Here is a 13,565-nt window from a genome sequence, read left to right on the forward strand (position 1 = left end):
CCTCATCTCCTCTCTCTCTCTCTCTCTCTCAAACACAGGTAAAGAACAACTCTAGGAAGAATACGTCATAGATCAAGTGATTACAGACTGGGTATTTGGAATTCTTGGTATCCCAACCTGCTTATATCATTTAGTAGTGTAAAGCCGAAGACTATCATTTAGTAGGACAGAGAAAATGACACAACATATAGATATTAAATTTAATAATACTTTCACACTTGTATATAGTGGAAAACCAAATTTTTTTCATCTGCAATTTCATAGGGAAGAGTTGGTAAGAGGAGAGAGAAAATTGTTTTATTAAAAAATGTGCATAATGTTAAAACGTCAATTATAAATAAAAGGAGGGAGTATATGCTAATGTCAATTGAGTTTTCTTTTTCATTTATAGTTGCGAGTTTGGTGTGAATATGCAGTTCTTACAAGTGTAACTATATGTTATTTGTATTTTGTAATGATATTATGGACATCAATGCGATAAAACCAATGGTCCGTTCTCTCAAATGCTAGAAATGGGCAATTAGTATTTTGAGAGCAAACATTATGGGCATATTTTAAAAAAAAAAAAAAAAAAAATTGAAAATAACTATTTTAAAACTCAGCCCGGCCCGGTTGGACCAAGAACCGGGACCTTCTCTGATTCAGTCGACCCTTGTCCACTATTTTAAAATCTCTAACCTAATCATCGACCACTTTCTCGCACCCTGTGCCCCTTCCCACTCACCCTCCCCCTCACATGATCGATCAACCCCAAAACCGGCCCCTTGACCAAGTCAAGAGGCGGGTTGGGTTTAAAAACATATTGAAATCCCAAGACTCTAAATTTCAAACAATTGAAGCATTGTAATATTATAATGTCAATACAATATTGAACATCAATTTAATAATATGCTATGAACGTAATATTTAATGATAAAATCCCTAAAATTAATACATTTTATTCTTATAATATTATATTAAAGAGTAGCTAACAAATTTACCTTCTTCTTTTATTGATTAAGATGTTAGAAAGATTTTAAATTGGGAACGATTTATAGACTAAAAGAAAATGACGTCATACGATGCCAGTTTAGAGCAAATAAACGACACCGTTTGCAACGCCGCTGCATAAACCCTACAAAACCCCATCACACACGGAGGCTGGGGCTCTCTTTGTCTCACCATGGGTTTCTTCGACCTTAACATTCCCTACCTTGAATCTCCGCCCTCCAATAACACCGCTCACAAAACCGCACGTGTCAAAATCGTTATTAAGGCAATGGAGCTCGGATACTCCGGAATCGCCTACAACCGTACGATCAAGGGCGTCATGTCAGATAACGAGCGTTGCTCTATCTCTCTCCTCTCTCTCTCGTCTCTCCTCAAAGTCACTCCCTCTCTCTCCTCCTCCGTCAATTTCCACCGTGACCTTCTCGGCGTCCCTCCTGCCTCCCCCTTCCGTCAGTACACGCGCCTCACCGTTTGCGCCGATTCTCACGCTCAGTCCCAGGTGCTGAACTCTGGCAATCCCGTTTTAAAAACCTACGATATCGTCGCTGTTCGGCCCTTGAATCAGAACGCGTTTGATCATGCGTGTGAGAAGGCTGAGGTATGCCGATTTCTCATTTTATTATTACTTATTATATGTTGACATTCATATTTTTTATTAAAATTGATGCAGGTGGATATAATTTCGATTAATTTCGCGGAGAGAATGCTGTTCAGATTGAAGCAGCCTATGGTTAAGGCTGCTATCGAGGTTTTATGCGTTACTTGATGATTATCATTATTATTATTGTTTTGTTTTTTGCTTTGCCGTGTGTGTCTGTGTGTTTTACACTTTTGCTGAATGGTTTCTGTCGTTTTGATAAACAGCGTGGAGTTTATTTCGAACTCACGTACTCTGATCTTATCCTTGACCTTCAATTAAGGAGACAAATGATATCGAATGCTAAGGTGAGAGTTTCTTTTTTTTTTTTATATATTTTCATATCGAATTTTTAATTGAAAGCCTTATAATTAGAGTATTATCTAAAAGAAGATATTGAATAAGGTTTGGACTAAATAGGTGTAAATAAATTGTGCCAAAATCACGTCATATGAACACAAACATTATTGAATGCAAAGTTCTAATAAAAATGGGATTTGATAATGTTGTGTATAAACTTATTCTGAGCTATATAAGCTGTCTCTAGTTACTGGTGGATTGGACTCGAGGAAAGAATCTCATCTTCTCAAGTGGTGCCCCTTCTGTTAATGAACTTAGGGGACCATACGATGTGGCAAATTTATCGTCTTTGCTTGGGCTTTCTGTTGAACGAGCTAAAGCAGCAGTTTCCAAAAATTGTAGGTACGACAACTTGCATAAACCTTGTCATCACAAGACATATGTTTATTTTTCTTATTGGGAAATTTGTTATCTAATATTTTGCAGGACTCTTTTAACTAATGCCATAAGGAAAAAACACTTTTTCAAGGAGACTATTCGAGTTGAAGCACTATCATCTGGTGAGCGAACTGACTCCAAGGAACCTTGGTCTGGGGACTGGCTTAAATGGGATCCTATCTCTAGTGGTGAAGGTGATTTGCAGCTAGATGAATTGGCAAAATCTTTCACTGCCTCAAGTAAAGAATCCAAAACTGTGAAAGCCATTGATTTTGCTTCAGTTATGAGTAGCATGCCATCCCAGGGTTTTCAAGTAAAGGATTTGATGTTTGGAACTCAGGCTGTATCCCATTCACGGGATAAGGATAGTGGTAAAGAGATTTTATCCGCTACTGAGACAGTTGAGACATCTGTTGCAACTGGTGGAGTGTCTGAACAGCAGACAAGGCTTAATCTTCTTCCTGAAACTGACCAGGCTTCATTAGATAATGCTCCACCAAAACCCCAGTCTTTTGGCTGTGAAGAAGCACAGAAGTTAGGTTTACCTAGTGATTTTGCAGAAATGGTAATCAGTTCTGAGGATATTGGGACTCGAACAACCACCACTATGGAGGAATTGAATAATCCAGATATGTCAAATGAACTATTTGCAGCAAACAATACAGAAAGGTACAATCAATATTCACAAAATTGCATCCCTAGTCATGAAGTGGATGTTGTCTTATCAAAAGAAATCTTGAAATGTCAGACCTTGACTAGATGTGTTGAGCTAGATGCTGTGTCTAATTTAGAGGGTGTCCCTCCTTGTAATGCATTTGATTTTCCTGCTGGTCAAAATGAAGAATCTAAAAGTGTAGAACATTCTGATGCACAATTAGGTTCTCAAAAAGGCTCAAGTGGTGAAGTTAGAATGGAGATAGATATAAAAGCTCAAGAAGATACATCTTCGGCATTAAATGATGAGTCTTTGCTAGAAAATGTCACTGAAACAGAACATTTCAGGGAACCTGTAGATGATCAAGTTGCCTCTGATCAAAATCTGTTTTAGGAGTCCTCTATTGAGATAAAAGTTAAAGATGACTCTTCAGTTTTGAGTCATGCGAACCTGGAGAAAGTGACAATGGAAGAACAACAGGGCGGAGATAAACCAAGGGAAACTGGAGACCATGGACTTCTTGTTGATCAGATCCTGGTTCCGGAGTCTTCCGGTGAGATCACAATTAAAGATGACTTTGCAGTTGAAAATCATATGGCCCAGGATGAGTTCACAATGGAAGATCTGAGTCATGGAGAACAAATCAGGGAACCTGCAGTTGGAATTGTTGCTGATCAAACTCTTTTCATGGATTCTTGTAATGACATTGGAGTTAAAGATGACCATTCCGTTACAAATTATGAGGCCGTGGAGGATGTGAAGATGGAAGAGCATAATCATGGAGAAGCTGTTAGTGAAGTTAGTACAACGTTGGCTCAATTTGTATCAGGTACTTGTTAATTGGTGATTGGTTGATTTATATCATCATGTTAACTTAACTACTATTAGATCTATATTTATTATGTGTCATAATTAGTTCTTCTGATCTAGAAGCTTTAAGTTTTCCCTTACCTAGCATAATCATCCCTTTTCCCCCAGCTAGCCAACATATGAACAATTTTTTTTTTTTTTTTTTTTTCTGTAGCTCATGTCCAACTTTTAGTTTGTTCAATTTCAACAAGCTTGGAAGTTTTTAATTTGATCTGCCTAAAACTTCTGTTTGATTAATGCAGGGAAAATCAGATCAAAGCCAAGGCTGCGTCAACGAGCTCCTTTATTTCCTTTGAAGCGTTTGTTGAGTCCTGTATCTTTCAAGAAGAAAGCTCGCAGATTAAAGAACAGAATCAAGAAGACGTAACTTATAAAATACATTTCACTATATTATTGTTATTGATCGGCAAATGTAAAATAGTCGAGAGTAGTTGTAATAAGTTTTCCTAGTTGTATACGTGCATACCTTTCATATTGAAGGGTGATGAAATTTTGTCGAAGAAGTTTTAAAATCCAACATATCTCTGTTCCTAATTTGATTTGTTACATAAGTTTTACAATGATACAGAGGGATATTTAATCATGATAGTTTTGCAATATTCGATCTTTTAATCTTGAGAAATGTCATAGTTAATTTAAAGTTATGGAATACACGTTGAAATTTTGTTGTTAAAATTTTGCAACATTCCATCTTTTTTTATTTTTTTTGATGGATGGGGGGTTTAGGCGAGTTTCTGCTTATTTTAACTAATCTCTCGAGATTTTGTAATTATCGATTGAGATAGAGTTTTAGTGGCTATCCTATAGTAATTGAGGAGGGATTTGAACTTTGAACTTCTTGAGTAATACATTCAAGAGTTTTTATGGAAATGCTTGGTCACTTATAGATAAAATCTTCAATCATTTTTCTTTTCTGATGGTGTCAAAACTTTTCAGGTGGTCTAGTATATTTTTGTTACAATGTGGTTGATTCCAGCAAACTTAAAAAGATTTCAAAGAGCTATGCTGGTAATAGATCTTAAGATTCTTAAGTCTCTTTTAGTAGCCATCAGATTCTGTAGCACAGACAATCTATCATTATAGTGTATAAAGATTTACAACCTTCATGTTTTCCCAAATTAATAGGTTTTGGGATTCACCGGTTTAATAAAGCAAAGGTTTGGATGCTTCAGGTCACCTTTTTTCTTTTTTCCAGTGCACTTTTTAATTGCTGCTAAAGTGTAACAGGGATGGTTCATCGAGTCATCGGAGTATTCAGTGTGAACTTGTGTATTAATTTACAGCATTATTTGTAATTTATCATTTCTCCATCATAGAATAAAACTAATGGCCCTACAACTTACTGCTTCGCATGTGCTATTGCCGTTTCTTATTTGTTCTCAAACTTGCGTTGTTTAATCAAAGTAATGTCATTATGATGGCGACAAAGTTGGCTCTTTATGCCATTTTATTTTATGAATCGCCCCCACCATCATTCAATAGATAGCTTTTCCAAACTACTAGGGGTTGCATATAGGATTCGGCTCATTGTCTTGAAAATCTAGTTGTAGTTGCGGACTTGCAGTTAGCAGCCCTTCCTCCCTTTTGTTCTTGTCCAAAAACATCACAATTTGGTTATAACTTACGTAAGAAATGGGTTATAGACTTATAGATAGCAGACATCCAAGATTTTAAAAAAGTTAATTAGGGTACCTGGGGATTGGCATTTCATGTGAAAAAAGAGAGAAAAAGCTGATACGGATACGGGATCTTATAGCCTAGCATTTACAAATGCATAGGAGGATATAGGTGATGAGAGGTCTAAGCGAAGGGCGCCATAGTGGGAGACCCACCGCCGGCCGACAAAAGATAAGCCTCGCCGCACGTCCCACCTCTTGGTGTTAATTAATTTGTTGGCTTAAGAGCCATAGCCTTTAACTAAAGAATAAAGTTAAAGATTCATCAGTTTCATTTCATCATCATTATTAAGTAACATGAGCGGCTAAATTATCATTAACAAAAAGAGCCACTATCAAATTTGGTGTTGTCTGATCGATAAATTAATTAACAACACTGGTGGGGCTTTGTAAAGCCAAAGTAACACTTTAAAAGAGCTTCTAAAAGATACCATGCAAACAGTACTACACATTAATCTAAGATATAAACAATATAATATATATTACAAATCACAAAAGCAAGATAATCATTCTGCTGTTCAAGGGGGCTCGATTTATTTGTAGTTTTTTATTTTTATAATTTTGATCTTGAGACTTTTGCACAAGATCTTAGAATGATATTTCAGTACAAGAAAATCTTGAGAGTATCTTTTAAGCAAGACTTGTAACGTACGTTCTCATGTCGGGCTTAGACTCCTATCAACAGAAAGTTTGGCTATAGAAAAGCAAAAATCTACTGTAGAAACGTAAAACACTGGCATGGTAGCATTATTGTAGTGAAAATGATAATTTACTTTTGTTATTTTTGTCTTCTTTGATGTTCATTTAAATATGAGAAAGATATTCACCAACGTAACGTACTCATATCTTGATTCAATGTGTCTTCATTACATACTGCAAGTAAAGTTAGTTTTGATGTTGGAAACTTGTTCCGATGAATCAACTAAACTATCTCTCATTTAAACGCTGGCTGCCTGGCTCCACTTCGCACAAGCTCTGCTTTCAAGGCTATAAAATGGTAGTCTCTTTCTGCCTGTCATATAACCATTAATAAAACCCATTGAACTATTTGACTTTGTATCATGATATTTTTAAAGAATAATTTTATACTTATAGTTTTTTTTTTCACAATCTTAACTAATAATTCGTCATTGATCAAATAGGTCATGTTTGCTTTGATGGGTCTCATTTATCTATTTACAAACTAATTGTTGCGTAAAAATTATAACAGAAAGTTTTAAATGTACAATTTCCATTTTTAAAACAAGCAGCATCACGATTTTCTCTTTATTCGAAGAAAATCTTTCGTACAACAAGTGCACACTAATCAATCAAAAATATTACAGCAGTTTTTTCCTTCCCCAGATAGAAGCAAGCAAGAACTTGCCCTGACAGACTCAATTATGCAAGTTATGTATAGTATTCGAACTTGGGAAATAACTAAAGAATGGACAGCCAACCCAAGGAGCACCAGGCAACCCAATATATGTACAGGAAACTTAGGAGAAAAAAACCGCTTGAGTTACCAATAGTTGAGTGACACATAATAGGCATTCAGGGAAGTACAAAAAGTGAAGGAATAGTATAATAAATATGTGAGAAGGTAAAGAAGTGGAGGAATTTTCTGACGCTATAACAGTAAAAATAGGCAATACTTTAATTGCAACCTAATTGCTTTCCACCTTATGGCACTTACTCTATTCTTCAAGTGCTGTAGGGCCTTTTAACTTATTATTTCTTGGAATCTCTGCAATATTACAGTGCTTCAAACCATTCTTAATTTCGGTTTAATTAACGAGTAATTCCTGAGTTCACTTTAATATAACATTCATATATAAACGGATTTTTGAGGTTTTTGCTTTGCTAATATACATATTTTATGTGATTGTTGTTTCATATTTTATAGTTCTTATGCTGTTTAGAAAGGACTCTGGTATTTGAAAAATATTGGCTAGTAATAAGAAGAACCCCAGTGATAAAAATGGTTAAATCTTTGCCATTCGACATTGTAACAATAGGAATAATGCATGGAATCAACTATATATACATCGATGGATAAGGTAGCCAGCTATTTTAAGCTAAACAACACTTAAAACAAAATATTGCATTACAGTTGTAAAGAAACAAGCACCCTAGCTAGCTAAAAATGCCACACTATGACACTAAACAGTTCAGCATACACACAATATATATATATATATTTTTTTATATTAAGAATTAAAATATATTTGCAGATGAAACTGAATCAATATAATTGATCCAATTCTCTTCTTCTTCATCATCTTCCTCCCCACTGATGTGACTCCACTGAGCTTGAGGATTCTTCTCAATTTCTTCGTTTCTTGCAAACCTCCCTCTTATGCGTGGCCTGCTATCTGCCAATGTTTTCCTACATGCGTACTGCGCATTCAAAGACACGATATATTCTATAATATTGTTTCAATATGCATGCTCAGAATCAGAAAAACTTCCTTCAAATTGTATTGTCCCCTTCACGTTTTGGAAACATTCAATTTCCAATTGGAATTAATGCGAAATGACAATAATTAATAACAAAAAATTTGATTAGACTATACTTATGATCTGAGCACTGTCCACGCCGTAGTAGCTAGAGAAATCAATCAGCAGCATGTTATGATGATATATTAGAAAGAATAAGTGGAGCTTTATGAACAATCAAAGACAAAAGAAAACTATACGGCTAGCTAGTTACCAATAAGCGAAACTTGAAAAGACAACATAATACTGACTAGTGTAGTGGCTGTCATTTCATCTACATTGAATGATATCGCACAACCAGTAAAAGTTTGACGACGTGTGGCTTTGGCTTTCATTCTTACTTGTCTCATTCGAATAGTGGGGTTAATGGTTATACCTTCTAATCGCAGCCACAAATATTGATTTGACACATATAAAAGCACACAGAGAGTTTGCGGCTTATAGTTAATTTCCAAGAGAAGATGCAAAGACTTGATACTATTGTTTCCTAGTTATCAAATGTGCTTTATATTCCCTATCATGCATGTAATTAGTAGTTTATAGCACTTGGTCACAAATCGTTAATTTTGTCAAATCTTTATGCTAATGTAATCAAGTATTAATCCGAAAATTAGCATTTTAATAAACAAAATTTAAGACCTTGATTTTCTTGTTGAAGTTCCTCTGAGTTCTCTTTGTTCTATATCTCTCAATTCTCTCCTTTTTCTCCTCCGGACTATATCGACAAGCTCTGTTCATCCCTTCAATGATCGCACAACTCTCACTAATCAATGGACTCGCTGACCTGTGACCTTGTTGCCCCGTATGAATCCTCTAAAACCCACCAAAAAGAAAAAAATAATAATAATAAAAACGTGAGAAAAAATCACTCTATATGATGAATGTGAACATATATTTTTTAAGTCATTTTCAGTATTAATAAAGCTTACATGCAAATCACCGGTGCTGAAAACCCTTCTAACTGGACTGGTGTCCATATCCACAAACTGATCGTTTGGTGACATGAAAAGAGAATGAATACAATTGTTATTCTTCTGAAGCGAGTGACTGCTAATACTCCTCTGCATCTGACTCGTCGTCCCGTAGCTGGGAGAACTATAGCTACTGCAGCCACTAGACGTGCTGCTGCTGTGGCTGTGACCCATCATCGAGTCGAGCTCATGAGTACAAGCAGTCACATGGTCAAGTAAATGGGGTGGTGGCAACAGGGCTGGCGGAAAATGAGACGGGTCGTCGAATGACATAGAGGACGAGTTTGGGCCATTGATATCGGAGGCGCGTGGAAAAGTGTACATGGCGAGTAGGGAAGTATTATTATTATTATTTTTTTTTTTGGTTGGGAGTGAAATTTGAAAAGATTGGAGAGTTAATGTGAAGAGTACTCTGTATTTATGAGCATAGAAGGAGAAGAACTGGGTGAGGACGTGGAAGATGATGTCATCTAGTTAGAAAAAGGTCGTTGACTTGTCTTACTTCATACTGCTCTTTCAACTTTTTTTTTTCTTTAAATGATTTTAAATTAGTTTTATGATTTTAGTTGAACAAACAAGGAAGCTCGATCGGACAACTTTGATCACCACAAAAAAAAAAATATTAAAAAAAAAAACAAAGAATGAGATGTTTAATGGCTAAATACTTAATAAATAATTTTATTTAAAAACCTCGCAATAAGTTAGTAGAATAATTAAAAGAGAGATTGTAATTTGATTATTTTTTTAAAGAATAAATTAGTAGAATAAATAATAATTTAGATATTTTATCATATATATTTACATCACTTAACTAATTATATATATTTAGATATATAAAGTAGTTAAATTTATTATATGAGGGCTTAAATAACATGATTTATTATAACATTGCATGCATAATTTTATAGTTTTTCTCTTTTTTTTTTTTAAAGAAGGCAACTAAGAAACTAGGGTTACCTTTGGGGAGTATTTATTAAGAAACTTTTATAAATAGAAGACTTTAATAAGTCGATCTATTTATAACATTTCATTATATGGTATACACATATGTAAAAGGCCTAAAGGGTATTAACTATTGAGATGATTATTAATAAATAAAGACATTTAATTATAGTATTAGGATATGATTATGAACAGTATAATTAAGTGCTAATTAATTGTGTTATGAAGATGTTCATAGACTTTGTGCTTGAAATGACCTAACATTTCACTTCAATTACATGGAGAAACATTCTACTACTGCTTGACAATAATATCGTACATATATGACAATCTCTAGCATTTCTTTTTTGTATTGTTATCATCAATTCATCATGATTCAATGATCATTATTATATTATTCTAGATTTGTCACTTCTCCTCAATTACGATGTTCCAAGAATTTAATATGACCTTATTCTTGCTACCTCCATTAATGTGAGAATTTTATGACTGGGGACTTCATATATATTTGAAAGTGTGGTATGACTCGATCATGACTCATGAAGTGATCGAAAGTTGAAAATCCACCCGCCAAAACCCAAGTTTTTGTACACATTCTCTAGTCAAATTAATGAAAAATTGAATGATTGGTAATTAAAAAAATAGTTATTTAGTATTAAAAGAAAAATAATTTAACTGCATAGATATTTGACACAAAATCTTGAAAAACTTATCTTGGAAATGTTTACTTCATAATAAAGGCTTATTAATTAAGTTGGTTTTGTTAGGCTGTAGAGCTGGTTGATTTATATAAATCCCATTACCAGACAGAAAAGTAAGAGATTTCTAGAAAAAATCTCAACTTTGGAGACAAGGCTACCCAGAGAGAAACTATTTTATAATTTGATGATTTTGTGAACCAATTGATTAAGAAAATTCGGTCAAACAATGAAGTTGCTAGAGGCTAGAGCAAGAGTAGGCACTTTTCTCTTAGAAGTTTTAAGCTAAAATACTGTTCCCAAATTGATAAAAAAAATCGATCATACCCAACTTGCAATTTGACAACAGAAAAAAGATAAGTCCCCACCACTTATATATAGATACATATCAGTAGTCATTTCCACAAGAGAGTGAGAGAAACCATTATTCAACTCAATCCCATGTGAGGAGCATAATACTTTCAATCATTTATAATACATATAGGTTTTTTTATTATGATCGACAACCATGATTAAGACATAATCATGATTAGATTATAGATAATTCGCTTCTAGTTAGGAAAGATTTAGAAGTAGATCTTACCCTATCTTAACATAATCTTATATAATTAGGATAACATGCATGCCATTTTTGGATTCTCTCCACCTAATTATAACATGTTTCCATTTGTTTTGTTAATCAAATTAATTTTAAAATCTTTTCTTGTACTTTTGTTGTTGGGAACCTAATTAGTATATGTAATTTTAATTTCATAAAGAGTTAAAGTCATGAGGACATTTATCAATCTATGCAATGTAAGAAATATTGACTCTTTTATAAGATTCTTTTTTCTTTTTTTTTTTGGCCTAGAAGGCTTAATTTGGTGAAGGTTTATGCACCATGCATATCATGCAGCGAACACCACAAATAAAACTAAATGCCTGGCCTTTGAAATTTGCAGCACAAGTAGTTCTGATTTGAACCAATTAACTTGAAACCCAACAGATCCACCAATATATATATATGCTTATTAATCGACTCAAGTTACCTGATTCCTATTATGATTAAAAGTTTGAAATACGGCTGAAACTTGATAGCATATATGAATCAAGAAGAGATGGGGGGCCTTATACAGGAGCTCTTCTCAGTAGGACCCTTAGAATCATCTATGCATATCACTTCAAAAGAGGTATCTCTCTCTCTCTCATTGAAAGTGATGGATGAGAATTTAGAGAATTGAATTGATAGCGATGAAGACTTTTTATACGCAGTACCACTGCTGCACCTTGAAACTATATAACTAAGAGGGGCCTCGACGTTTCGATGTTCTGTTGGTGAATAACTAGGTAGAACTGTAGAAGTCGAGATAAGCCAATGAGGAACCAGATTGTATAATGTAGTTTGGCACCAAGCTAGCAATTTCCTCACTTACTTGGCCACTCAAATCACCTCCATAATATTTGCCTATCCTCCTAAGTCCTACCCACATAATGTTAATAGTGTTCATTCCCCAACTTGATGTATCTATTCTCACGGCGCACTTCATTTTCTTCTGCTTTTTAATTGTTTACTTTATAACAAAATACGCACACGTGTCATGCATACAAGTCTCTTTTACATAGAGGAATTATTTATCGATAAAGAGCAGTTTGCAATTCAATCTTATAAATTTTCTCTCACAACTTTGATGTGATAGTTCATAATTGGTAATCAGCTCGCAATCAAGCATGAGGGACCCATTTGTGAGCTGAACGTTGGGATTGTATAAAAAAATTTGTGAGATTGAGTTGTAAGTAAGGGTGTATACGAATTGAGTATCTGGACACTCGAGCTCGGTTCGTGATGAACAATATCGAGTTTGAATTCTATCTGAGCTTGTTCGAGCTTGAATACTTGGGCTCAAGCTCGAGCTTGTGAGTATGGATGGGTACTCGAGCTCGTGTTTGACCTCGAGTAATCTTGCGAGTTTATTGTGAGAAGAGGGTTGTTTGTTATTTTAAAAACTTGAAAATAAAAAAAAGTTACAATACTTGCAATTTTGCCCTCTGAGTGCGATGAGGCTTGCGAGCCTATCGAGTCAAGCTTCGCTTTGATCAAACTTAGTTTGACCCCTTAAATGAGCCACTTGAGCTCGAGCTCGAACTTGATTGAGTTTTTCATGAGCCGAGCTCGAGTCGCTTGCGAACTGCTCAACTTGCTTTTCATCCCTAGTTGTAAGTATAGTATTGTCCATTATTTATATGTTCTGGTTACTGAAATTAATCTAAAATTCAAATGTGTTAATTATAAGAGTTCTTTGACATCTTTAATATTATTAGATAAAACAATTATGTTGTTATATGCATGTTAATTTTGGGTTAAATATTTAAACATGATGTTAGAGTTAATGGGTTGAATTTTCTAGGAACTTTAGTACTTTTGACACCTTTTTCCCTATTTTTTAATGCAATTTTTTCCTTGAGTATTTTATACTAATGAAATTGCACTATATATACACAAATGAAAGAGTTTTGAGTATGTTTCCTTTTCTTTCTTTGTTTTATATCTGACTTCTGAATGAAATAAAAGAAAGGCATCTTGATGAGCATATCTATAAAATGTTATCGGCTACGCAGAATAATCAATAATGCAAGCCTACAATATCCTATACAGAACAATGATGGCCTCTTTCCTGGAAGAACATGGAAAAATTGAAGGTGGGGTTTCTTTCTTCCGGTGAAAAGTTGATTTTAATGAACAATAAAGATAATGAAGACCCAACATTATTTTTATTTTATATATCCTTGTGGCCTTGTCAAATGGGGCCGACTAGAAGACACAGTTTCCCCACTAGAAATTGAGTGATTCAGTCACCATGTCCATGTGGTTAATGTGTTCTCAACCTCATGCTTATCATATTGGATGTAGTATATTTGCAATAACATAGTTTT

The 13,565-nt window shown here is 34.5% G+C and overlaps 2 protein-coding genes across 3 annotated transcripts; one reads left to right on the forward strand and one right to left on the reverse strand.

Annotated features, from left to right (window-relative positions):
- Positions 1-1,072: 1,072 nt before the first annotated feature.
- On the forward strand, positions 1,073-3,777 carry LOC116134660 (ribonuclease P protein subunit p30). 2 transcript variants are annotated; one of them, XM_031420339.1, is made up of 6 exons: positions 1,073-1,588; positions 1,661-1,738; positions 1,855-1,935; positions 2,175-2,329; positions 2,414-3,034; positions 3,244-3,404. In XM_031420339.1, exons 1-6 carry the CDS (start codon positions 1,163-1,165, stop codon positions 3,266-3,268), a joined length of 1,386 nt encoding a protein of 461 aa, XP_031276199.1. In that variant the 5' UTR covers positions 1,073-1,162; the 3' UTR covers positions 3,269-3,404. The 2 variants fall into 2 exon arrangements, with proteins under 2 accessions (XP_031276199.1, XP_031276198.1); XM_031420338.1 differs by having other exon boundaries at positions 1,074-1,588; positions 2,414-3,777.
- Positions 3,778-7,748: 3,971 nt separating this feature from the next.
- On the reverse strand, positions 7,749-9,371 carry LOC116134709 (zinc finger protein HD1). The gene is made up of 3 exons (XM_031420373.1): positions 8,974-9,371; positions 8,684-8,857; positions 7,749-7,945 (listed from the first exon to the last, which is right to left on the reverse strand). Exons 1-3 carry the CDS (start codon positions 9,337-9,339, stop codon positions 7,763-7,765), a joined length of 723 nt encoding a protein of 240 aa, XP_031276233.1. The 5' UTR covers positions 9,340-9,371; the 3' UTR covers positions 7,749-7,762.
- Positions 9,372-13,565: the final 4,194 nt, after the last annotated feature.

This window comes from Pistacia vera, unplaced genomic scaffold, assembly GCF_008641045.1.
Source record: "Pistacia vera cultivar Batoury unplaced genomic scaffold, PisVer_v2 Contig290, whole genome shotgun sequence".
In the NCBI taxonomy this organism is placed as follows: Eukaryota; Viridiplantae; Streptophyta; class Magnoliopsida; order Sapindales; family Anacardiaceae; genus Pistacia; species Pistacia vera.

What these genes read in the sequence shown, in the direction of transcription:
- LOC116134660 (XM_031420338.1), top strand. Translation starts at nt 1,163, where the DNA reads ATGGGTTTCTTCGACCTTAACATTCCCTACCTTGAATCTCCGCCCTCC. An exon ending in ATGCGTGTGAGAAGGCTGAG is followed by an intron (nt 1,589 to 1,660) that starts GTATGCCGATTT and finishes AAATTGATGCAG; the next exon opens with GTGGATATAATTTCGATTAA. An exon ending in AAATGATATCGAATGCTAAG is followed by an intron (nt 1,936 to 2,174) that starts GTGAGAGTTTCT and finishes AGCTGTCTCTAG; the next exon opens with TTACTGGTGGATTGGACTCG.
- LOC116134709 (XM_031420373.1), bottom strand. Translation starts at nt 9,339, where the DNA reads ATGTACACTTTTCCACGCGCCTCCGATATCAATGGCCCAAACTCGTCC. An exon ending in TCAGCACCGGTGATTTGCAT is followed by an intron (nt 8,858 to 8,973) that starts GTAAGCTTTATT and finishes GGTGGGTTTTAG; the next exon opens with AGGATTCATACGGGGCAACA. An exon ending in ACTTCAACAAGAAAATCAAG is followed by an intron (nt 7,946 to 8,683) that starts GTCTTAAATTTT and finishes TTGAATGCGCAG; the next exon opens with TACGCATGTAGGAAAACATT.